The 23966-nt window shown below is 43.9% G+C and overlaps 2 protein-coding genes across 10 annotated transcripts in view; one reads left to right on the plus strand and one right to left on the minus strand.

Annotated features, from left to right (window-relative positions):
* LOC111261858 (uncharacterized) overlaps positions 1–17578 on the plus strand; it is a 73050-nt gene extending 55472 nt beyond the window's left edge. For all 8 annotated transcript variants that reach the window (XR_015311705.1, XR_015311707.1, XR_015311704.1 and 5 more), the window contains one exon: positions 16315–17578. The gene's annotated coding sequence lies outside the window, so the exon portion shown is untranslated. The remainder of the gene's footprint in view (positions 1–16314) is intronic.
* The window catches only part of LOC111261861 (band 7 protein AGAP004871), a 329925-nt gene continuing 314402 nt past the window's right edge, over positions 8444–23966 (minus strand). For both annotated transcript variants that reach the window (XM_086968873.1, XM_086968872.1), the window contains 4 exons: positions 11115–11374; positions 10214–10292; positions 9455–9674; positions 8444–8938 (listed from right to left, as the gene is read on the minus strand). In XM_086968873.1, coding sequence (XP_086824999.1) covers positions 8886–8938; positions 9455–9674; positions 10214–10292; positions 11115–11374 — 612 coding nt within the window. In that variant the 3' untranslated portion in view covers positions 8444–8885. The remainder of the gene's footprint in view (positions 8939–9454; positions 9675–10213; positions 10293–11114; positions 11375–23966) is intronic.

Raw genomic sequence — 23966 nt, forward strand, 5'->3', positions numbered from 1 at the left:
ACGTTTGACGATGATCTTTCTGTACTAATCTGAGCAGGCCCCAACTGGCCTCATGGGTGACACCAACGGCGCACACGCCTAACGTCATTGGGTGTGTTGGCTCGCAATACCCCAGCAAAGTTGCTACAGTGCGACATCCCTATGGCAGGGCCTCCTGTGTCAGCCTCTAGGCTAGAAGAGCCGTCAATACAGTATTGTTCATTCTTACCATCGACGTTGAGTTCGTTTATAGGGATCAGAAACATCATAACGGGATTGCCTCCAGCGGTACTGCGTAGTTGTTATTGTGCTGAGAGATGCTCGTTTTGGGGAGATCGAGGCGACGAGGCTAGTGATGGTATCAGGCATAAGTAGAGGCTGGAGATATTTTTTGCGTTCCTTGTTACACCAGACAGTAGGTATGTGTAAGTCTGTCAGCGGTCGGATTGTACCGTACCGTTAACACAAATGCACACAATACACACACCCCCATCTGATCATTGGTGCATCATCACATACGAAGTAGCGGATACGAAGCACAGTAATAGATCAGATATTGGGGACTGTGTGGCAGGTCTGCCCTAATCTTCCCATCTGATCTGTGTGATGTTGCGATCTTCAGTTGAAAGTTGAGTTCAGAGCAGCCCCTCCCGATCAAATCTGATTGGCGACTGAATTCTCGAACTTGAGGAACGCGAGATACTAAGAGACACAATGCAGATGCAGATGCAACGCGTAGCAATGGCTGGTCGGAAATTCTTTAATGGTCTCTCTTTCTTGTTTTCTAATAAACAAGCATACAAAGAAACACACGGTGACAATGCAATCATTATTTTGCTCGTTGCATTGTATAGAATGGCCGAAGGTTATTTTTTTGTCGCAGTTTGCGATGATTGTGAATGCTTTTTGACATGCATGGTGTATAAATAATGTATCATTCTTTTGTCTGTTTACGGCATTACTGATATGCCGCTTTTGTGTTTGTATTATATATCGGTGTATCATTGTGTGGATATTCATCATAGAAGGTAATATAAAAATTCATCAGCTTCTGACATTAATAAATAGTAGCAAATCTCGTATGATCTAAATATATATAAACAAAAAATCGGATAAAGTTGTTGTTGTTAATTACCAGACTTCGTCATAGTTTATGTTGCTTGGATGGTGTCTGTTGTTTTACACTATCTATTCGTTATATCTCTTTACTATCGGCGATAGTTAGTTTTATAAATAAAACCGTTACATTAGTAGTAATCATTGTTATTACGATGACGAGAAGAATAGTTTTCCGTAGTTTTTTTGTTTCGTTACGGGCCGCTTCGTTATCAGTCGTCCATCGTTATATACAATTGAAAAGTACGAGTAGTAACATATGACACTATGATAGCAATTTTACAGAAAGCGGCAAGCATGAAAAATCGTACGCTAACTGAATGCGTAAGGACCATATATACGATTTCTCGTTATCAAAGTCAATAGTACTGTTTTATTGTCGTTATCGTCTTCCCAGCTTTTCCTATCTATATCTGCAAAGGCGGTAAATCTATTTTACGGCCGTGTTTTGGATATTGTATTTAATCTTGTCATAGCGAAAAATCTATCCCAGTCAAATCAGGATCAACGTTTCGCATTTCCTCCTTTTCCTCTTGTTTTTTTTTTCATAGCTTTCTAATGTCCCTGTTCCTGCAGCAGTTCTCTAGCGGAGTTCTTGTTTGAGAAGTCGATAAATATCCATTCAATTCACGGTAGCTGTGCCGTTTTTAGAAAGTTCTGCCTGTCGACAGTCTGGTAGATTCAGCAGATGTTTGTAGTTTAGCAGACTTAGCTGGATAAACAAAGTGACCAAATTAAACGTCGCCACTTTTCACTTCCACAAGATCACTACCGTAATCCACTTAAGGGTTGTCCAGCGGCCTGACAAACAGGCAAACACTGGCTTTCGTCCTACATCCAGCATCACCATTATTTGTTACCTTTTAGTCATAGAACGAGCCAGCTGGACGGACAAAAGTTGTCTTCACATCGACAAAACATTGATGTAACGTTTTGTTTGGCGGGATGACGACGGTAATAATACTATTACCGTCATCATTATCTTCATTGCTTAATTATCGCCCTTTGTGTTGATGAATACATTTTACTTGATGATTTTTGAAGGGTACTTAGTGCAGTCGCTTTGCGCGTAATCCCCTTGGCCAACCGGGTTTTCCCGTTCGGGTTGCCGAGAACTCGCATGCTATGGTTTCCCACAGTGATGGGGGTCAAACTGCATGCCGACCAGGCTGGGTTGGGTTTCGCGAGGCCGTTATTCTGACGGGCATTTATTGTCCTTATTGACGTTGTCATTGCTGGTGTATGCATTATGTTCAGTGATGTCTTGTATCGTTCTGACGTGTCATTGCAACCATGTTTTGATCTGGGGGTTGCCAATGATCAGAAAATTTCTCCATGTAACTTGTGTTTGAGCATCTGTGAGATGCTGTGTGCGCTTGTTTTTATTGGTTAGCCATCGTCAGTCGGCAACTTGAACTAGGTCAACAAACGCAACTCGTTCTCTCACTTCGTACTTATTACGTTTGTGGAATTGTGCTGATGGACGGGATGAATAATCGCTGTATTTTTCTCGCAAAATATCGAGAGAGCAGAAGAGATGCTCGGTGAATTACAGCTATGCGTGTACATGTTTTCAAACGACCTGTATATATATATATATATATATATATATACTTATATATAAAGTTGAAATAAGTTAAAAAGTTAAAGAAGAAGAAAGAGCACGGGATTGCAATCGTGTGAGGGTTCAGTAGTAGGAGCAGCAGTAGTTACTCAATGATTCCGTAGTGGCCCATATATGCGGATATTCCGACGGGGACGCGACGAAGGAAATGCTTCCTTATATTGTGATCCTCGCCGAACGCAAAGCAAACTGCTGACCCTTACTAGCATATAAAACATATCATATACTTACCGAATAGATAAGGCGAGTGAGATTTTCGAATCAACGAATAGATATGTTGAAACAGCCTTGCGAGATGTGGCAAATTGTCCAAACCAGGGCATTAGCGCTAGCTTAAGCGGCCTTTAAGTTGCGAAATTTGCGCACGTTTGAGCTCAAGATTAGGCTTTTTTTTCCTGTCGTTCCTGCTATTGTCACCGCTGTTATTTTGGCTAATTTTCACAAATGGGTAGCTTCGATTGCGCACTTTAAATGTCGTCATTAGTCCTTACGGACCGAAATGACCTAACACTATTATTATTATTATTCCAGGTTATAGGTAGATGGCAGTGGGGCTGAATGGTAAGCTCTTTCTTTTTCTTTGTCGCCCTCCTGGCGAGGTTTTTGCTGATGGCCGACTGTTTTTTCTTCCGCTAACGAGCTGCGCTTGTTCTTGTAAGTGTGTGGTAGCGTCTTGTTTCTTAGGTTGATATAAATGTGTGTCTGCGTTTATCTTGTGCTCCTGTCGTATTTCGACTCGGTAGGATCTATTTGTGTACGTGTACGTGCGTGCGTGCGTGCGTGCGTGCGTGTGGGTATACATTGTGTTCTTTGTTTACTTCTGCTGTTGCTTTGCATACATGGTTCGTCACTTGTAGTTCTTCCTACTATTACTATTTGGTTGAAGTAATAATGGCTGTTGCAATGGTAGCTCTTTGTTGATCATCGTATTTCATCATACTTTCTACACTTATTTCCATAACTCATCAGCAGGTTTATTAGTATCATTTCATCAATATAGTCATCATATGATTATCGATAATAATATATCATCATTATCATCGTTCAGTACTGCACATTCATCATCGATCATCAATAAACATTCATTCATCATTAATTAGCAATACGTTCTGCTAAGATTTTCGTCGTATGCGGTTCTGCAACGACCGCTGTTTCAGCCAGTTCACATTTAGGGGGTCTTTACCATAATCCTAATTCAATATTTCCATCGGGTCGTGTTCGTAGCCGTCTTCTATAGTGACATAACATTCATCATTAGCTTTTTCTTTCTTATTCGTTAAAATTAAGTCCTCTAGCCCCATATATGAAACCCATGAGAAGCTTCCAACTCTAGAGGCGGTATCATTCTGTATACGCTCTTCCTTATACGTTATTTATGCCTAGGTAGCTGTCAGTCAAAGGTCAACGTTTGCGATGTCGACAACGCATTTTTACGTTTAATCTGGCCGACGTAGTAGTACGCCATACATGCATGTTTGCCGGACATATATAATCAGGTGTAAATGGTGAATCAGGTGCGTCAGTGACCTTAAAGGCCTTTTGACATCATTATTATTGTTACTGTTATTGTTATTGGCCAGCAACACGGCTGATCAATACAATTACAATTCTTAGTTCACCGTCACGTCTTGGCGTCATTTACCGTTTGCCTTTGCTAGAAGTAGGTTGTTGCCTGAATATTCAGGTTTTGTTGACTCAGATTCAGAGATAGCCAGGTCTTCGGTCAGGTCGTCAAGAACAACGAGTCAATATTACGCTCTTTCCAAGATCAACATTGTCGAAGAAGCTGCAAACCTCAGGCAAACGGCTTTCGAACACAGCAAGGATGACGGCTCATCGGACTATCGAACGCAGTAAGCTACCGCGACGGACCGGTCCCTGGCTATGTAGTCGAATTCTTTTCTGTTACTTGGCTCATCGCTTTCCTGTCCCGCAGAGCCAAGACCCGGTGGCCGCCAGAGGCCGCGGTCGTCGAGGCTTCGACAGGACGCGTGTCCTGAGGGACCGCGGACCGGACAATAACATTATCTTGGTATGGGGTATAGTGAGGTCGGTCAGTAGCTAGCATGTCCTCCTACGCGTCTCTTTTTGAAAGGAGAAATGTTCCTCGCTCACTTCGTACTGCGTTTTTAAGTAGAGCTCTAAGTACAGAGAAGGGTATAAAAAAGGCGGCTAAAGGCCTCTTAGATCCCTTCTCCTTTTCCCATACGTTTACGTGGCCTGACGTTTCAGTCATCACCCAAAGCGCGACAACGCTTGCCCAATCGTTGCTGATTTTCATGTTGGTAGTGGTACTAACAACCGATAGCAGCGATCAAGTAACGTTATCGCGATTCCCATGGAGTCACATGTGTGCGTATGTGGTATTTATTTTCCATCTACATGGCTTTCCGCACTAGTTCAACAATTCGTAAAGTTAAGATTCATCGGTAGGCGGTGATATGCGGAACGGCGTAGAAACGTGGTTGTGTTGACTTTGACAACCATAACATGTTGGAGCGTTGATCAGTTTCACTCGTATAGCTAATATGTTCCGTTTTTTTCTGCATATGCACCTATTGATAGTCGTAGAAGAGATGCAAGACTCTCTGTGACGAAGTCTGTCTGCCTGACACGTATAGCTGGATCTGTTATCGTATGTTCAGAGAGTTTTGAGAGTAGTGGTATATTTCATCGTCCGCTTAGGCTCTACTCAAGGTTTGAAAGTCCTCTATGTATCTTAATGTTTTATTTTCATAATTCGAACAACAAAAGGTACCACACTCGCTCTAACCCCGATCGGTGGCTGCTGCTTAAGCTCCGTCCTAAGCTATTAGATTGTAATGGCGAAAAAATTCACTTTCCCCTACACACATCTTCTTGGCTATACTGTATAGTCTCTAATCTCGTTATAGCGACTAATTACTATTTCGTATTGTGGATAGTTGTTAGTATTCAGTCTTTCGAATCCCACAGACTGCATATTCTGATTGTGTTTAGTATCGAAACCGGTGTTTCTTTTCACATGTTAGATTGTTTTTTTTTTTTGATTTAATGCTCTCCGTCTATCGATGCCAGTTGGCTTTGTTGATGTTTTTTCCTAGTGGTCCTCATACTGCTTATTCGTATGATGATGTTATTACATGTTCTCTACGACTTACGTCTTCTCTAGGCTTGTTGCTCGATCATCTTCGACATGAGACATGATTCATGTAGCAGCTCCAATCTCGATTCTTTCAAGGGATTAGCTGATATAAGCTGGCTTGCTATTTTTCGTGTATTCGCTGCTCGGCTAGCTTTTGCACGTCGTTGCTCATAACTTTTACATGATTTTTTGTTTCGATTTAGCTTTGGCGCATTATCCGGCATGCTGTACCCTCGTGTATATTATACGTACAATATCCGAATGGCAATTGCATGCTTGTTGCAGTTGAACGTCGCGTTCCCCCCCCTTTCTCTCTCTCTCTCTCTCTCTCTCTCTCTATATATATATATATATATATATGGCCTTGCTCTCGACGATATATATATATCGGTGAGAGCGAGGCCACATTCTCAGATCATCGTTGACGCGAGGGGAGGGAAAGTGGCGTCTATTTGTTTGGTTATTAAATGGGTGTTTATTCATTCGTCGTGCCTGCATGAAACACACGGAAAAACTGTGTAAGTTGCACAAATAAAATAGGGAGGCGCACACACATCTGCGTTTAGCGTTTTGCATTTGCACTGCTTACAGGATAAAAAAAAATTCTCATATCAATCAATCAGTCAGGCACTTTTTTTTAATTATAAGTCCATCAGGATTATTTTAATCAGAACTGCTCGAGTCGTCAGACGTTCACATTAAACAATAACGTGTTTGTAATCTTAGTTCACATATAGTTTTCTAATTATTGCGGTTATACAAAAACGTTCAATTTTCATGGCTTTGTTTTGAAAAATACGAGCAATTCACTTACGCAACCGAATTACCAGTGCCATTGGCCTTGATGGTACTGGCCGTAACCGAAATATCATTTTGATATATAGTTGTAGTAACTGCTTGTTCAGCTGTACAGTAATCGGTGAAAAGAAGGGAAAAATTACAGGCGCGGGAGTGGCGGTGTTAACAAGTGAGGGTTTCCTTTTGTTAGGACCCTTCTCAGCATCGAATTTTTCGTTGCGGAACTTCGAGTCTTTCACTTCGAATTTCTATCTTCGAATGCTTCAACGTTAACCCACCTCATGACACGTATACGCGAAACACTTTGATGTGCGTTACGCGTGTTTTAGTCCTGGCTGCTATTCTTACCCGCTTCGGCTTTCAGACTTCACATATAGTTGTTAATGATGTCCTTATCCAATCTGGAAATAGTGTCATTGCTTAGGGTAAAGCTTCAAAATGCCAATGCGTCCGCATATGGTCAACCGACGAGCTCAACTTATCGCGTTTAATAGTCCATTAAGCTTTTTCATGGATTTCGTTTATATGCATCATGGCGTTATAGTTTACTGATCAGGTAGATTGCATTCTGGCTTCTCTCGTAAGCTCCTCCTGCCCCGTTCGCCGGCGTATACGTCTAAGGGATTTTCGGTGCCGCGGAGAATCTCAGCAAATTTCATTAGCTATTGTCTCTGTTGTTAAGCGATTAAAGAAAGGGTGTCCGTTTAGTAGCAACGGATTTCGACGGTAGGTTCAGGGCGTTGCTATTTAGTTTCATTCCTTTAGCTGATCCTTGCTGGAGAAAATCTTCAAAGTGTTCTCTTTCGTGCCGATTCTGCGCCATTTGTTTGCAGTGATACGAAGCGCGATTTTGTCTTCGTTGGTTCTACTGCAATGGATAGATATTGCATGAAATCATCTTCAATAGTTTTTTGTCTTTGTTGCCGCTGCTTCTGTTTTTCTAAACATCCATCTTGTAATGTGTCAGGTCGCTGTTACACATGGCACCTTCGTGCCGAACTGCTTCAATGGACGATTTTTTGGCGCTGGGTTTATCGTCGCTCGTCGTTGTTTTCACAAATGCACCAGCGGCCCGTGTTTCGCTGTGTGGTATCCATATGAATACGTTTTTCAAATCGGTGGTCAGGCTGCCGGCCGGAAATAATAATGCCGCCAAAATTCAAAATCCGATCCAAATGGGCCAAGTACAACGATCCACGGTTAGGAGTCATTTTCGAGTAATTAGAGAAATTTCAGAATGTACTGTTGACTGTTGATGAAGGATGCCATTAAGACTTATTTTTACTGACAGCGACGTACTAATAATAATCAGTAGTCTCAATTCCTAATGAGGTACATGACATTTTCGCTTATGAATTTTTCGTCTTATCATCTTATCGTTACGCGACGCTGATCCATAAAATGCCTCGTAATGACGTACTTAGCTGCCGTTTGTTGTTGTTCCTATTCGACAAGTTCCTGCCGGAACTGTGTTGACTTCCTTTTACTGCTAGTATTAGATAGAGGTATATACGAGATATGAACAGGCATATGCAACGCTCGTGGTTACCAATCCAGGCATTTTTGTTATCTGTGTATGATAACAATTTTCCTAGGCGATCTTTCTAATTGTAGGATATGCTTGATGGTGATAGCCGGGACGTAGTAACTGTTATAATGTAAGTAGCTGTTATAGTATATTTGTCGCCTTTTTTACCCGGTAATTTCGTTCTTTACAGGAAGCCGGGAAAAACAAGCAGGTTGGAATGATCAAATTCGTGACGAGCTTCTTCAACTTCTTGTTTTTGTAGATGTCTAAATGCTTTTGATGCGTTGTGTATGGTTGTTCATATTCGAGTAATTATTATATTAAAATTGTCTTTCTTATCAAGCTTTGGCGTGCATGAATGATGGCGGAGGCTCATAAAATTGAATTTTAATGTAGGTTTCGTCAATTTTTCCTTTTTTTTTCTTATTTTCTTTCTCACTTTATTTTTCTCCGTGGTAGTTTTCCTTTTTTTTTTACAGGTTTCAAGATCTAAGAAGACGGTAGGAGTAATGAATTTTGAATGGTTGTTGTTGTTGATGATGTTCTTTTCATTCATTCGTGATGTTGTAATGATGATGGCACGATTTTGTTTCGCGGTCTTACAGCTTGGGAGGGGGCGGAGGTGCGGACGCTGGCGGGGGCGCAGCTAGCGACATCCTCCGGGGCCCCCCTGGGGGAGCCCAGAACAGCAGTCGTCTGACCGGGGTTAGTTGTTGCTATGCGATCGGCTCCTTCTTCTCCAACGGCGGCGCCATAGGAGGGCTGGGCCCTGCAACCAAAGAGAACACTGTCAGACAGGCTGCGCCTATTAAAAGCGTCTGGACGCCAAGACGAGCACACACTTAAACTTGGCAGGCCCCAGCAATTTATTCCCCTAATTTGCGCGTTTGCATGTTTCACACCTGTTGTTCTGTCTCTTACTTTGCCATTTGCGTCATTCAACAGAACTACAACGACGGCGGCGACGACGACGACTAGAACAACATCCATCAGCATGGGCTGCTGCTGTCGCCAATGCACGGGTGGCTACAGACAATATTTTGCTTTTTGTCATCTATAGACACAATTAGCGATTGGGCCGACTAGAACGGTGGGCTAAACACCAGGCCAATACGATATCGACTCTTGCTAGCTTTCTGCTAATACTGCCGCTAGCAATGTTGGGGGAGACGGCTGTTGTTTGGGGGGCGCCGCATGCTCATGGCGTAGGGGCTGCTTGCCGATGTTTGCCGGCTCACTCAACTAATGATGGTGTCCTCGAGATCCTCTCTGGCGCAGGACCTACCTCCATCGTTGTTGTGGGGCTCGTGTCTCTGATCATGAGCAATAAAGCCGGAGAAGAGCTCCATGGGAATGGGGAAGACGATGGTCGAGTTCTTTTCGGCCGCAATCGACGCCAACGTCTGCAGGTAACGCAGTTGCAGCGCTGACGGCGTGTCCGCGATCACCTCTGCGGCCTCCTTCAGGCTTCGGGAGGCTCTTTGCTCTCCCTCGGCGGCGATCACCTATTGAGTGATTAATTGGTTGGTTGGACGATTGACGAACATGGATGAATGGATAAGATTACATTATTATAATAACAACAGCAAGAACAACGATTTATTAAGGTGATGAGGTGGCCCGTAATGATGGTGTGAACCGGCGAGGTTCATGAGGTGAACGATGCAGTCGGTTTTGAGAAAAACACAAATTGAAAGATGCAAGCAGACACATACACACACACACACGCACACACACAAAAAGAACAAAACGTTAGATAAGGCCAATTTACATAAAACAGATGGTGATATATATATATGTATATATATATATGAAACAGACTTATATATATATATATATATATATAAGTCTGTTTCAGTAACTTTGTTTTTTTACAGCTTTTTTACAGGAACAAGCATATTATTATAACACGACAGTGCTTCTACATAACACCATATTTCTGAGGAATGTATTGATTTGAGCACAGGTTAATAGCCTTATTTTTCATTATTGTTTTATTTATTATAATTATCTACAAGCTAATAGCTTCATGAAAATTACATACCTTGGCTCTAGCCTCTCGGGCAGCTTCGGCTTCAGCCGCCATAGCCCTCTGTAGTTGAACTGGCAGACGAACATCTTTTCTGTAATTGGGCATTAGAGGCATGTCACGACATCAGATCGACCCAGACAGATAACCCACACATCCTTTTCATCTACCTGGAGCAGAAGCGCCTTTCAAGCGAAGCTTGGAGAAAGCAAACGGCAACAAGGCCACGCCTCCTCTGGAAAACCATCGGCATCGGAGACCAACAGCGAAGTTGCGACCAAGACCGCCTCGAAAAACCTTGGTCAAGGCAGACTTGAGCAAAATGAGCATGCATATATATACGTGGAACAGCACCTAACATTTATGCTAAAATTGGCATTGAACGCTATCCACACTGAACGAACATCTGCAGAAAATCCTGTCTATTATTATTCGGTAAATATTCTATCATGTGAGGGTAGATTTCTAGTGTTCAATATCAAAAAGGACAATCACGCTATTTTTCTAATTGGCCTCTATTTACTTTTATTCCGTTGTAAACTTATTGAATTAAATCGGAATAAGGCTATACCCTGTTATTTACAAAGTACAGTACATATATATCGGGTATATGACAGTCGTTATAAAATAAACACACAACTTCGAAATTATAATCTAGCACTACAAAAACATTTAATTTTGTGTTCCTGTCCTAATTAAGCGCTGCTTAAGACGCAAAAAGCATTGTGTGTACGTCCGGCATCGAACCTGGAGCACTTCGTAGGGTATCTCTAAGTTTACTAGGCAAACATATCATTATTAAGCCATCTCCATTGGACACTATCATTTAGTACTGTCGCTACTACAAAATTAGTACAGTTTAGCATCACTGGTATTACTAATTCTATTATTATATTATACTACTTGTACTACTTACATCTCAACTCGTTCCACTTTGACACCCCAGGGGTCGGTTGCTTCGTCTAAGCTCGCCTGCATTACGTGACTGATCGACTCTCTTTCGGAAAGAATCTCCGACAGGTTTTTGGTACCCAAGACATTTCGAAGTGTAGTGGCCGCCAACAGTCGCGTCGAGTGGCCGTAATCCTCCACATTGGAGACGGCAATGGTGGCGTTTGAGATGCGATAGTAAACCACGGCATCCACCGCCACTGTCACTGAATCCTTGGACAAAATCTGCACCGGCCCATCAATACGCGCACAGCCAAGAAAAAACGGCGGAAATCGCGGATGACGCCGACGTAACGATCCAGTGCAGAAGCATTCAAATAAAAGCGGTCATGTTAGCAGACGACACATTTGTATCATTGTTGGGAGTTGTTTCGCTGAACAATGAAATTTACATAACTACACTTGTCACAATTATCACATAGAAGCCAATGCGTATATATATGTTAGGATTATAATTACATTTGAACTTTCGATCATTTCTACAAATCATCTACAGTAACCATATACTACCGTGATTGAAACCTAGTTGGGCTATAATTTCTTTCTCGTTGAGTGGCAGTTGTGTGTCTTTACGTAACTATATTGCTTATCTGTTTGCGGCTGGCTTCACGTTAATGTGCTATGTGTTTTTTGTTAACTGTGTGTTTGACATTCTCTACCTGTGGAGAAGTGTTGTTAATTGTGTTCAAGGATCAGACCGTCAATTTCCACTGCGCTGATTAGTTTCACCGGTCGCAGTCTTGCGCTGTCATTACCTAACTGTTGTTCTAGTTCGTTTAAGATTAATTATTTCTATAATATTCTTATTACAATTTTCGTATGTCCGGTTGCTCCACCCAGTTAGGCATAACGACCTTCAGCCAATGACGACTTCGCGATTGTGGCAGCTGTTTCCACGCCTGTAACTTAGTATTTGTTCTACCGCTGCTTTTCACGGTATAGGCCGATCGCCAGGCATCAATTAGAGTTAAAGGTGTTCTTCATGAATATTTACGGCAACTCTTCCCCCTTGCCCGATTTGTCCTCCACGGTGTGTCAGTCGTCTCTTCCCGAAGCAGCACTTTTAAACGTCGCTTGTGTTTCAATTGCATTACCGGCCAAACCTACCGTGCGACTATCTAATGTTGACACAGTCGAAACCCCTGCCGTTATAGCAATAGCATGAAATCACTAGCTGCAAAAATACAGCATGTATTCTATTCAAGTGTACGACCTTTTTGGGGGTGCGCGACACAGTTGAAGCCACAGCAAATGTCCAGTTTTGGTTGGGATCGCCCTTTCTATGCTTTCGAGCGCCCATCGCGAGGTGATCAAGTGGCCGCTGGTGTAGTTGCCTTGTGACGGTTGCAGTTTCGCGCCTCAGATACCGATAACATAGGACAGCGCTCAGCGCCCTTAGTCGCTTGAGTCAGTTTGTCGCACCCAACGTCTCCCAAGTGCCACAGCCATCGATGGATGCTGTGTAAGCACAAGTACGTTGCGAACAGAAAAGGAAAGCAAGTGACTAAAGAGTCCGAATGCCGAGTACAAGATGCTGTTGCTGCTAGGGTTGCAGTTTCGTTTGAAGCGGCACCGCCGAAAGCTTTGCCGAAAGCCGCCAACTACCGACAATCGGCCCGAACTGAGCGGCAATCCGCTTCGTTCCGCCATTTAGCTTCTGTCGAATTGGCGACCCCTGGCAAGTCGGTCAGTTCTCATACGTCGATCATATTTGTCGCTCCTACATGACCGTTGTATACTGCACGTACGGTCGTTGTTGTTATGTTTGTGATGGTACTGGGTAGATGTAACAATAACACCGGGATATACATATAGAACGAAGTTCTATAGGCGACAAATAGAAATTGGGCATGGTAGGAGATGTAGCTAAGATCACTCCCTTTAGATAGATGAATATCTATATTATTAGTCTCATATTATTAGCGGCACAAGACGGCATATGGAGATAGGAAAAGAAGTTATAGATGTATGCATATATCGTTCAGCTGATGTTAATACAGGCGATCTTTCGCCAACGAGCAGTGAAGAACGAGTATTCCAAGGTGATCAAGGGGCTTAGGAAGTTATGAAAGCGAGAAGCAACTTGCAAACTACGATATAATAAATACGCATACGATCGGTCCCACAAGGGGACTACGATACCCGACAAGCATGGACAACATTTTCTTGACGCCGACAAAGAAATTGTACCGGCTCGGTGGTACCGACCACGACCCAGGAAAGTTGAATTAACTTTCATTTCCAGTTGCTCTCTCAGATGTTCAAAAAACCCGAAATACTAGCGAATTTTCGCTTTTGTAATGTCAAGACTTCCGTTAATTACAGTGTCTTGTCATACCATGAATGACGGCGCGAGTCAGTACTACACACTAACGCCATCAATCGATCAACGTGTGCACTCACGTCATTGTCTCCTTTCCTCTTTCGTCCTTTTCCGCAAACAGGAAAGGGAGCCAACTTCATAGCGAGAGTGACAGCAAAAGGGTAGAAAGTGGCTGTGAGAGTTTGGCATTTTCAATATAACAGCCTTTCGTTTTGAATTCAGCTAGAACTGGCCGCTGACTACTGTAGATTGCTATTCTGTCGACAGGCTAAAGCTACGAAGGGATGGGTGACTACCTCGAGTCGTTGTAACTTTTATTTGCTTGCAACGCCGCTTGATCGGTGCAAATCGCTCCTTCGTTTAGCAGAACCGCTCGATTCAGTTGAACGAAGATAGCCAGTGCTTATGTCAATTGCTGCTGCTGCTGCTTTTGTTGAGTCCCTACATGGTTAGAAGATCGGTGTCGATGGGAAATTGGCAGCAGCAAGCAGCGGCGACGGAGTGCCCGACAAGCGTTGCTTATCATAAATACATGTTACAATGTGTTTTGAGCCTTCCCACGAGCCTATCACGAGCTTGTTGGCGTCTATACTATATGCGCTACAATTCGATTTAGCAGCAAAAAGGACTCTTGACATACAGGCCCCACATACGTGATCGCATCTGCCGATGGGAGAGAATATGGCGGTCATATTGTACGATGTACAATTTCTTATTTATTTCGTTCTAAGGGTAGCCAGACGCTCTTCGTGGGCGATACATCCGTTCCATCCGGTTTTACAGATGTATATTTCCACACCTGTTACACATATCTATAAAGCAAGCATAGATACAAATACATAGACAAGTGTCCTATACCAGATATGTAGAAAAACACTACTTGTTTTTCCGATCGCTTTGTGTCATGCCGATCCGATGAAAGCGGAGAACGCCTCGGGTAGCACCGAAGCGGGATGAACGGCTTTAGGTATAGTGTAACGCTGACTAGGCGGCAGTTCATTGGTTCGACCGTGGTGGCAAGCTGTAAAAAGCGAGTAAACTTCCAGAGGACTGTTTGAAAGGTAAATTATGCCACCGTAGGCATCGAGCCGGAGAGGGCGATAGGCTAAACTCATGGTGAAAAAAAGTGAGAACTCGCTGTTCGAACGTTGACGTTGAGATAGAAAGCAACAGCGATAGAGCACGTGCCAAATATTGCAGGTGGGAATAGTGACATGTTCTCAATAAATGTGAAATAGAGGAATGGTTCTTTTCGATGTAAATTCATTTCTCGGCTTCTTTTCCACGCGTCTTTTCTTCTGCCATAGTTTCGGTTTCAATTCCAGCTCTTTGATGACGGAAATCATGTCAATCGTAAAGGATCAGAAGCGGAAGTATGCGTTTATGTCATCTAGTTTTTTTCCGTTAACTTCCTCATATTACACCCTCCTTTATTATAAAGTGGCAAAATGATACTGATGAATGAGTAGCCACACCTCTCTGGACAGCTAAAACCACTACATACATATACATAAAATATAAGTTAACTTACAAGGTGTCATTTCATAATTAAACCTGCCTTTTGAAAATCACTATAACATACCGGCCGAACTCTATAGTTTCAAAGAAATGTTATGTTCTTTCCAGTATGAACCACTGAATATTGAAGTTCCCTACAAAGTTCCCCCTATTTCACTGAACAAGTATAATTCAAGATCAGACGGCCAAATTATTTATCTGTGTTACGCACGTTATACATGCCTCTATGCCTGCTTATTGTATGTGAATAGACAGACTAAGTCATAAATCCACCAGGTAGTAGTAAAAACGCTGCATGTATTCACTGTATGGTTTTCTTTAAAACACTGTCGTCTGCCGTCGCACACCTCAAGTTCTAAAAGGACTCGTCGGGATCAAGAGTTCCAGGATGAGCGATGCTACCATTATAAGCCGTGCACAAAGTGAGGATATCTAAAACGGATAAAGCTTCTCTGTTCCTCGATCCTCTCCCGGTCCTAGCGGATCTCGTTCGATTTGACGTTGCCCCTGAGGGTTGCTGAGCCATCCCCGAGGGGTAATGCGCTTTGATCAATTACGTGCGGCAAGTGCCTGTCGAACCGCACTCTGTCTATCGTCATCGAATGCACCGGCAACCAACCGCATTCAGGACCGGTGCAGGACCGAGGGAATGCGTATAGGCAGGAGTTCAACCCATCACGCTTGCCCGTGTGGCGTGCCTGCTAGGTCGATTTAATTAAACTAGGATCGGTTGGTTGTTCCACAGACAGGCAGGCAGGCAGTCATGCCTTGAAGGGTCGCAGTATAAACCGCAATGCCGATAGTGGTGGCAACCAAAGTCCGTTAGGGCTGGACCTCTCACGAGCCACGGCTCTTTAACCTGCTGGCTTCAGACCGACCATCTTTCGTCGACCCTTCTGCCGATTCGGGATTCAGAGTCTAAAGGCTGTTCGGGAGGGGGCCTATCCTACGTGTAAAGTTCGCATCCCTTTCAGGCTGTACTTCTTCGTTGCTGTATTTATTAACCGTTCTTGTTTGCTTTGCCCCTCTGGCTGTTTTGCTTTATCGCTGCACGATCTGGCTGATTTGCCCCCTAGCTTTCGCACGATATTGTTATGAAGTTTTAACTAGACAACTTTTAATATTAGAAAGACATAGCTGAGCGGTAATAGGGAAAACGAGCTGGAGACAAACGCGCATCCAGAGCTGGAGGACGAGGCGCTGCTGCTGCCGAACTCTGTTGCGTCTGCTCTGTAACGCTTTTGACAGCCCCACAACCAGCCGCAGTGCTGCCATTACCTCTAACACAACTTTGTCTTCTATTGCTACTATTACTTTTACTAAGCCTCTACTGAGATAAGGATGGATGGGAGCTCTCGAGCATCGGGACAAACATCTTATAACAACCCGCGGTCTGAAGCAGGCTGCAGCAAAGGATCATCAAAGATACTGGAAGGCCTGAGGCGACTATAGCAATCTTCACACTTTAGTCGACGACGACAACAACAAGTTCGACCCCGTTCTGGCAAAGCTGTTCGACCCAAGCAAGCAAAATGAGCGGCGAGAAAGAGGCGAGGAAAGCGAAGACCTTCCAATCAGCAAAATAAAGTTTGTGATTCCCGAGCTTCGTGTCAGTTTGTGCTCAACAACTTTGTCCTGAAAGAAAAGAGCTCAATTAGGTGTCTAAATTGACGAGTAGTAAGTAAAACGGTGGGGTACGCATCGTTGAAAGTAACAAGCGATAATAATGGCGAATTGTCATCTTCACGTGAGCTGGCACGAGACACCAGATTCCATTTTTGCATCATAATATAATGTTACCCTTAACTTAAATAAGACAACACTTCGAAAGCTTATAAAACTTCTAGTAACTTGAATCGAGCTGAGTTTTGTCAGGTTAATAAAATCGATGACTTAATAACGTAATAGCTAGGCAAAACGATCACAATCATTTCTACTGCTTCAGATTCGCTGTCGCTAATTGAAGGGTATATTTGCACGACGTTTAAAACTGGTTTGAACAACGTGTGTATAACGTTGCCGTCGATCACCATAGAGCCAACGGGCACAGAGACCCAAGTGAATTCACACTTCGCATAGACAGATAAAACAGCTCTGACAAGCAAAAACTCAAAGTATGGAGGCTATCCAGTGTCCGAATCAGCTCAGATCAGGCGTGAAATTTTTCCGCGGCGACAAAATAGATTTCAAGACTTTGTTTGCGAACGAGCACCTTACTGCTATGTGTACGTACGAGTATAGCTCGAACGAAAGTAAATAGACGTCTTCTTCAAACGTCTATTTCTATGCAAATATGGAACAGGCTCGAAGTGCGAGTTGTTAGCTGGTGACCCTTCAGTCAATGCAATTAGAGGCGGCAGTTCGCACGTAAGGGGATGCTGCTCCTTAACAAACTACTTAATACATTCTATCTATTTACATTTACTTCCTCTGGAAAATATGCGCTCATTGCCGAGCCTCAGTACCGACTTGGTCCGTGGAGCTGACCAGTATGTAAACTAACTTGCGGCCTGTGCCAATAAATAACAAGCAAACATTGTATATGTTAATAAACCGATAAATAAAATGACTGTGTTGGTTTACGAGTGCATGCATGTTTTTGACTTGTGGTATGCCAGATATCGTCCTATCAACTTATCGTAAATCTGCCGATTTGTGTCACATATGCTCCTTCTATATAAAGATGCGCTACTCATTTATAGTATTACCTAGCATCTCTGAGTGAAGTTTGGCGGAATAAAATGACAATAAATGAAGGCAGCACAAATCCAGATAAACTTCGAGTGAACCATAAGCTAAAAGCAACTACAGGTCTCAATTTCTAGCAGACTCTCATCTTGTCGCCCAGAGATTAGAGATAGAATATTCTAAATGTCTCCATGTCCGGCAGTTCATTTCCTTCTAGCCAACGAATCCAGGATCATGGATAATTCAGGCCGTTCGTGGCCATGTTAACCGGCCTTCCGGCCATCAAGAGTTATTGCTAGTTCGAGGCCCCGTCGATGACAATAACCGCACCGACAAACTGTTCCTTTGGCCTGCCTTCGAAATTTGATCAACGCCTTGGTTGGGGCCGGTAGCGGCGGAGTGCCTACTTTGATGCGAGCTGTCGTCTCCATCTCAACTGAAGAGAAGGAGATGGAGATGGGGGGAGGGAAATGGTTCAGACCAGGAACGCACGAAAGAGAGACCCATTAAGAAGTTTTGGAGATAAATTGAGGCGTCGTCATTGATGCGGTTGTAATGGGGACAGGGGCTTTTCTAAGTCAAAGATCGGCTAGAATGGGAATTACAGCAGAGGGCGGCAAAGCAGCAGTCAAATTTACAGGCGAACCGGGGCAATACTATGCTGACTGGCTGCAACGCAGATGAGACGACACTTCAACCAAACGTCTGAAAAACCAGTAGAAAGATTTGAGGACACGCCGGGCCGGGGAGCTTGGTGGCTGCCCCGACTCTTTCAACAAAGAAGTGGGTCGGCTGCAGGAAAAGCTAAAGGAAGTGAGCTTCCGTTCGTTCTCTTTCTATTTTATTTTTCCCTTTCGCTCTGTCCGAGTTGGCTTCATGAGGGCGGGTGGCAGCGGGGACTAAGCTGGGAGGTGGTGCGGGCTGCCGAAAAAGGAGTGAGAGGAAAATGCGCGCGCGTGCGCCAACCGAAACCTGAAGAGGTAAGGTACAGCCAGGAAATTTAACAGCTGACGGATGGAAGGCGAAGATAAAGCGACGGTGGGCGGATGGTAAACGATGAAAGGGACAGATGTGGGGGGATCGCGTCACGCGGTAATGTCGACGGGTTTTGTTTAAGATTACACTCCATTCATCGCCCAATGGCACCTCAACTGACCCCCTTCTCCTTTCCCGTACTCCAGCGAGTCCTGGTAGTGGTGCAAGCAGGCGACCGAACACTGATGGTGCTCTCCAAGTACGTCAGCAGCAATGGTGACAAACACTAGGGCCTGTGGACCTGGTATTCGTTGGAAATGGTGGCCGTTACTTCTTGAGCCACTAGCTTCTGCTTTTTGTGCGGTATCTGCTCTGTCTCGAGGCATAGCTTTTTCTCCTACTTGCAAGTCGACATTTGTTCGACGATTGTGCCTCTGACTCTGACCAGTTTTCTATAAAAGCTCCGAGTCTGCTTGTCTTTGCTTTCGCTACGATCATTTATCTTTCCTCTTATCGTCCGTCGTCTGCTTCTCTCTTTTTCGTTGTCTCCCTCTGTCATGGTTCGCGCTTTGGTACTACCATTCCTTCAAACTCGGTGTTCGTTGCGGCGTAAAAGTATTGGCCTGCTGTTGATCTGTTTCGAGCAGGGCTGAAGCTTGCCTCCTAGATCGGATTGCATCGCCGACACAAGGAACGAAGACACAGAACGCTGTAGAAAAACGAAAGATCGACAACAAATGAGCGCCAAGAAGCATTACATGGGCTAGCAGTCGCAGAGGGATACATCAGGAATGATTGGCGGTTTGAGAATAGTGACCAACCGTATAATATCTTGCAGCCGTGAACGGTCAACACTGAACGCCAGCAGTTATCCGTTCGACTACAGCGTTCACTACGCGTAGGGCTAGACTGCATTGTAGTGGACTTGGTTGTCAAACAGATAGACGCTTCTGGAATCAGAAACAAAATACTATACTGGATCAAGCCCAAATCCGATTCTGCAATTGCCGCCTGTACTGCTCCGATTGTTATTACTACCTCGTTAGAACAGGAAGAAACTGGCAGGAAGGAAATGTGAGCAACGGTTGTAGTAATAGTTAGTAGTCGTTTTTATTTTTTTTTTACTCTTCTGATGACATCAGGAGTCGAACAGAGAAAGCAATAGAACAAAAGAAGTAGAAAACGAGTCAGGATTTGTAATGCAGCCTTCACGCGGATTACCTTTACTCAGTTAGGTTAGGTTGAGTAAGTTGCACTCGAAACTCTCGAAAGTTGTAATAGGAGAAAGGCTTCGAAGGGTGCTGGGATCTACGGACATAGCAAAAATATATAGCACAAAATGTGTTTGCCTGCCCGCCTGGCCATCGACCTTCCGTCTGTTATTGTGATCCCTTTTACTAGACCCACATCTTTTTCTTAGGTTCAAGCTAGATTCTTTTCCGTTTTGCCTGCCTACCCATCCGGTCAGTGCCCGGAAAGCAGCCCCTGGACATTGCTCTTGCGGCTCTTCCTTTAGGGTTCCTGCCCATTCCCTATTTCCTACTCTACGCTTCCAGTGCACCTGTACGGGCCCATACCAGAAAGCACGTCAGAGAGTGGGTGCACGAAAAGATTCCTACAGGCAGACGTGAAGAACAGTAGGGTGTGTAAGTATTTTGAAGTTATGCTTGTGCTCTGTCTGCTTGCCTTAAAATTCCGGGAAACTCTGTACTGTTGGAATCGTGATCAGCAGTTGTGGCAGCTTGGAATCGTGATCCGATAGTTCAGGATGTGGGCCCTAAGTTAATGGCTGCTGTTTCTACAGATCCATAGTCACAATGGATCCAGCTTTTGGGGAAAGACCGATGCGACTGCTGAGAATTCCTCGTGGCCGAATCTCTGCTGCATTCGCTACTGGCAAGGTCAGCTCTTTTCGATCCCGCTCGGCTGGCCAGCTCATGGCTGCGAAGAAAAAGCTCTATCTTCTACTTCAGTGGAGGGCTGCTATGGGGAGTTTAAAGTGTTTAAGAGGAAAACGGGGTCGTGAAGAAGAGGGAAAAGTGCCAAACGACGGTAGTGACGATGAGTACCCCAGCAGTCTTAGCATGTTAGTACGAATGGATGCGTCGTAAAAACCATGACTGGCTTCTAAAAGTAGCTCGGTGGGATCTGTTTCTTTAGGCCCATAGAGGCACCGCTAACATACAGAGCTGTCGCGAGACGGCTATTTGAGAGACTTGTACACCCATACGGGTCGAGTAAGAGAACGGGCGACCGAAAGAACGCAGAAAGGGAAAACGACAAAAAGAAGAAGCCTCATGCAAAATTTTCTGCAGATGTTCCTGCCAGCTTTGGCTGATGGATGATCAAATTCTATCTCGAAAAAAAAAATGTAAGTCTTCTGTCGGCAAATAGCCAAAAATGGAAGCATAATATTTTGACCCAGAAAGACACAGCCAGCATGCCGACTGGCATCTGCTCACTACTAACTTTTGTTGGTCTGTGAGTGGCCAAAAGACCTTCGGTCACCGCAAACGTACGACGAGTGTACGTGAAGCGAGCGGAAGTTCTTTGGCGAGGACAAGGATCCTTGGGCTAGCTCTCACGTTCTCTCCGTCTTGGTCCCCGAACTGTCAGTCTCGGTTAGGACGACTGTTTTAGCTCACATGTCCTTTTCGGATGCCTGTATGCCTTTCTCATGCGAGTTTGATTCGCATTGGTTGTGTAGGCAGACACCATCCCCAGTAAAGGCGTTAGCAGCGGTGGCGGGAGTAGGAAACTAGCGGACTTGGACAACCAACTTGGTTTGTCGGTCGCGGGAGAATGGGGGCAGGGGGCGGTGGATAGCATACTTTCGAGGGGATAAAGCTAGCTGCATCCGCTGAATGAGAGTCCCTCCCGAGACACGGCCGGCCGGCCAAAATATAGCTCATATGTCTTGCGCTGTGCAGCCGCTATTGTGATATCAAAAACGCTTCGCTCTTTGGCAACTTTGGCAACGTGCTCTTTTCATTGGACCTCGCCTAAGGACCACCATCGAACTATTTCGTTAATGCTGCCGTTGCTGCTGGTGGTGATGCTGTGGTTAGTGTTACTCAGCAACTTCGTTAAGGGCACCCTTGTTCGTAGTAGTTTTCGTTGTGTTCTGACATTGACGGAACGAGAAAGTCTAACCGTGGATTTCTAGCTCGTTGTTCTCTTCGGAATATCGCTCGTCGTCTATCCTCATCTGCAATCGCTATCTGATCTTGTTTTTCGTCGAGTCCAAACATTACTTTTGCAATCGCTGTGTGTGCCGCAAAAAAAGTAAATTGATATTCTGTGCTAAAGTGTAATAAGTTGACCAATTTTCACGCTCGCCAATTACTGTTCGGTCCATGTGTTATACAGTGAGCGACTATTACTAGAAGGATGTTTCAATGGCCGATTCTGTCGATACGATAATAGGCCCAAGCCAACAACGGGCCTATTATCGAGTAACAATGACCTCAAACAGACGATGCTTGAAGCTCTACAACACTAACCCATGCATATGTATTTTTTAGAGGTGGTACCCCGTAGTAAACATCTTCGGCGAGCGGCGGAGGCGGTTCTGTTGGGATGAATGCAGACAGGTATGCTGGTGCCGACTCCGCTCGGAAGGGGTCCGCTTGGCCCTGGGCAGCGTGCGATTTATTAACAAATTAAAAAACGAATAGATGAATAGTTTTTGCAATTTATTTTACATAAATTAGCCTCAACAATTTGGAAATAATCACAAAAGCTACGAGGAACTGAATGGAAATGAGGAAACGTAAAACAATCAGTCTACTAGGACAAACCCGCCACATCAGTCGTTTATCTTGTCTTTCGTTTGAAATTCTAGTATGTTCAAGTTTCTAAGTTGTTGGTTTAAACACGCCATTCAACGCTACTAGCTTCTGTTGCGGGTGCTAATGGGATTCACTTGTCAAGACCGGTGCTTTTGCCGTGGGGTACACCGACACCCGAAGATCTTGGCTGGCCGAACATGTCCTCTCTAACTCTTTACGGTACATACAAACCAAGGAGATCGCAAGCTCTCTTTACCTTGTTTCACCTCGTTCGAAGTGCAACGGGTGAAAGAAAGTGGGAAAATCTCAAGGGCTAGTAACGATACGGCGCTAAATAACGATCAGCGTCGCTCATCAGAAACTATGCGGGAAAAATGCAGTAAGAAACTCTCTCTCTCTCTCTCTCTCTCTCTATCTCGATGTTTGTCGAATCAACTGCACCAGTCGAGGACTTGTAACTTCCGGCTCAAACACGCAGAGGGCAAGCGGCACCCACTTCGGCACGTTGTCATCACTACACGTTTTTTCAAACGTAAAATCAACACATTTTTTCTTTTTTACGAAAATCGACACAGCCTTTATTAAAATCGGCATTTGTTTCATTTTTATCGCAGATAAGCTTTGTCGCTCGCATGTGCAATTACATATCGCAGTATATTAGATATATAGTTTCAGTATATCTTGCATTTGTTATCGATGTCATAGAATGTCTACCTTGTGGGAATCTTTGCGTCAGATGCACATACAAATAACGACGTTTGTCGTCCTTATCTTTCCGTGGACCTATCATCAATTCATAGACGTCGATGTCCTACTTTATTATTATTTCATTGTCGCTTATTTGTTTAGTAAACGTGAATTTGTTTTTTTTTGTAAATTTAGTAAAACGGAAGAAATACTCATTCAATCTGCAACGTGTTCGTCTTACGCGAACCGTAGCCCATGGTAGTCAGCGTGAACGACCAGCCAGAACTTGATTTGTGTAAGGATCTGGTTGTTAGTTTTAATAGGCTCTAGGTAACAGTTGTTTTAATACTATAAAAATGTACATAATAACGATATTAATGCGTGGCAAAACGTGGATGTAATTTCTCAAGGCCGAGCCGTTAGTTACGTGCAGAGGGGAGTGAGCACAGGTGCTTGAAGGAACTCCATGCAACCAAATGAATGTCTGGTTTTTTCAATTTTTCCGTGTAACCATGCCATTGTTGTATACATGTATACGTAAACGCCAAGCAATGTTTCGCTCTAAGCGTTAATTAAGATGGGCTAGTACCACAATTGTTGATAAGGGCATTCGATAACGCAGATATTTTGAGCTTCATGTCTAAGTAGTAGTTTTTGAGAGCGACAATCAACCCCTTTTAGGCTAAGATCTTACGAATATTGACGCTAACCACCGTTTGACCTGAGTAAGGTCACCTGAGACTAATGATTCCTCTTAATGATTACGAGTTTCTGAGTAAAGATTCTCTTGCTGCCATCTCACATGCCGTTAGACTTAAGCCTGCGTAATTTGCAC

This window comes from Varroa jacobsoni, unplaced genomic scaffold (assembly GCF_002532875.2).
Source record: "Varroa jacobsoni isolate VJ856 unplaced genomic scaffold, vjacob_1.0 scaffold_602, whole genome shotgun sequence".
NCBI classification, from domain to species: domain Eukaryota; kingdom Metazoa; phylum Arthropoda; class Arachnida; order Mesostigmata; family Varroidae; genus Varroa; species Varroa jacobsoni.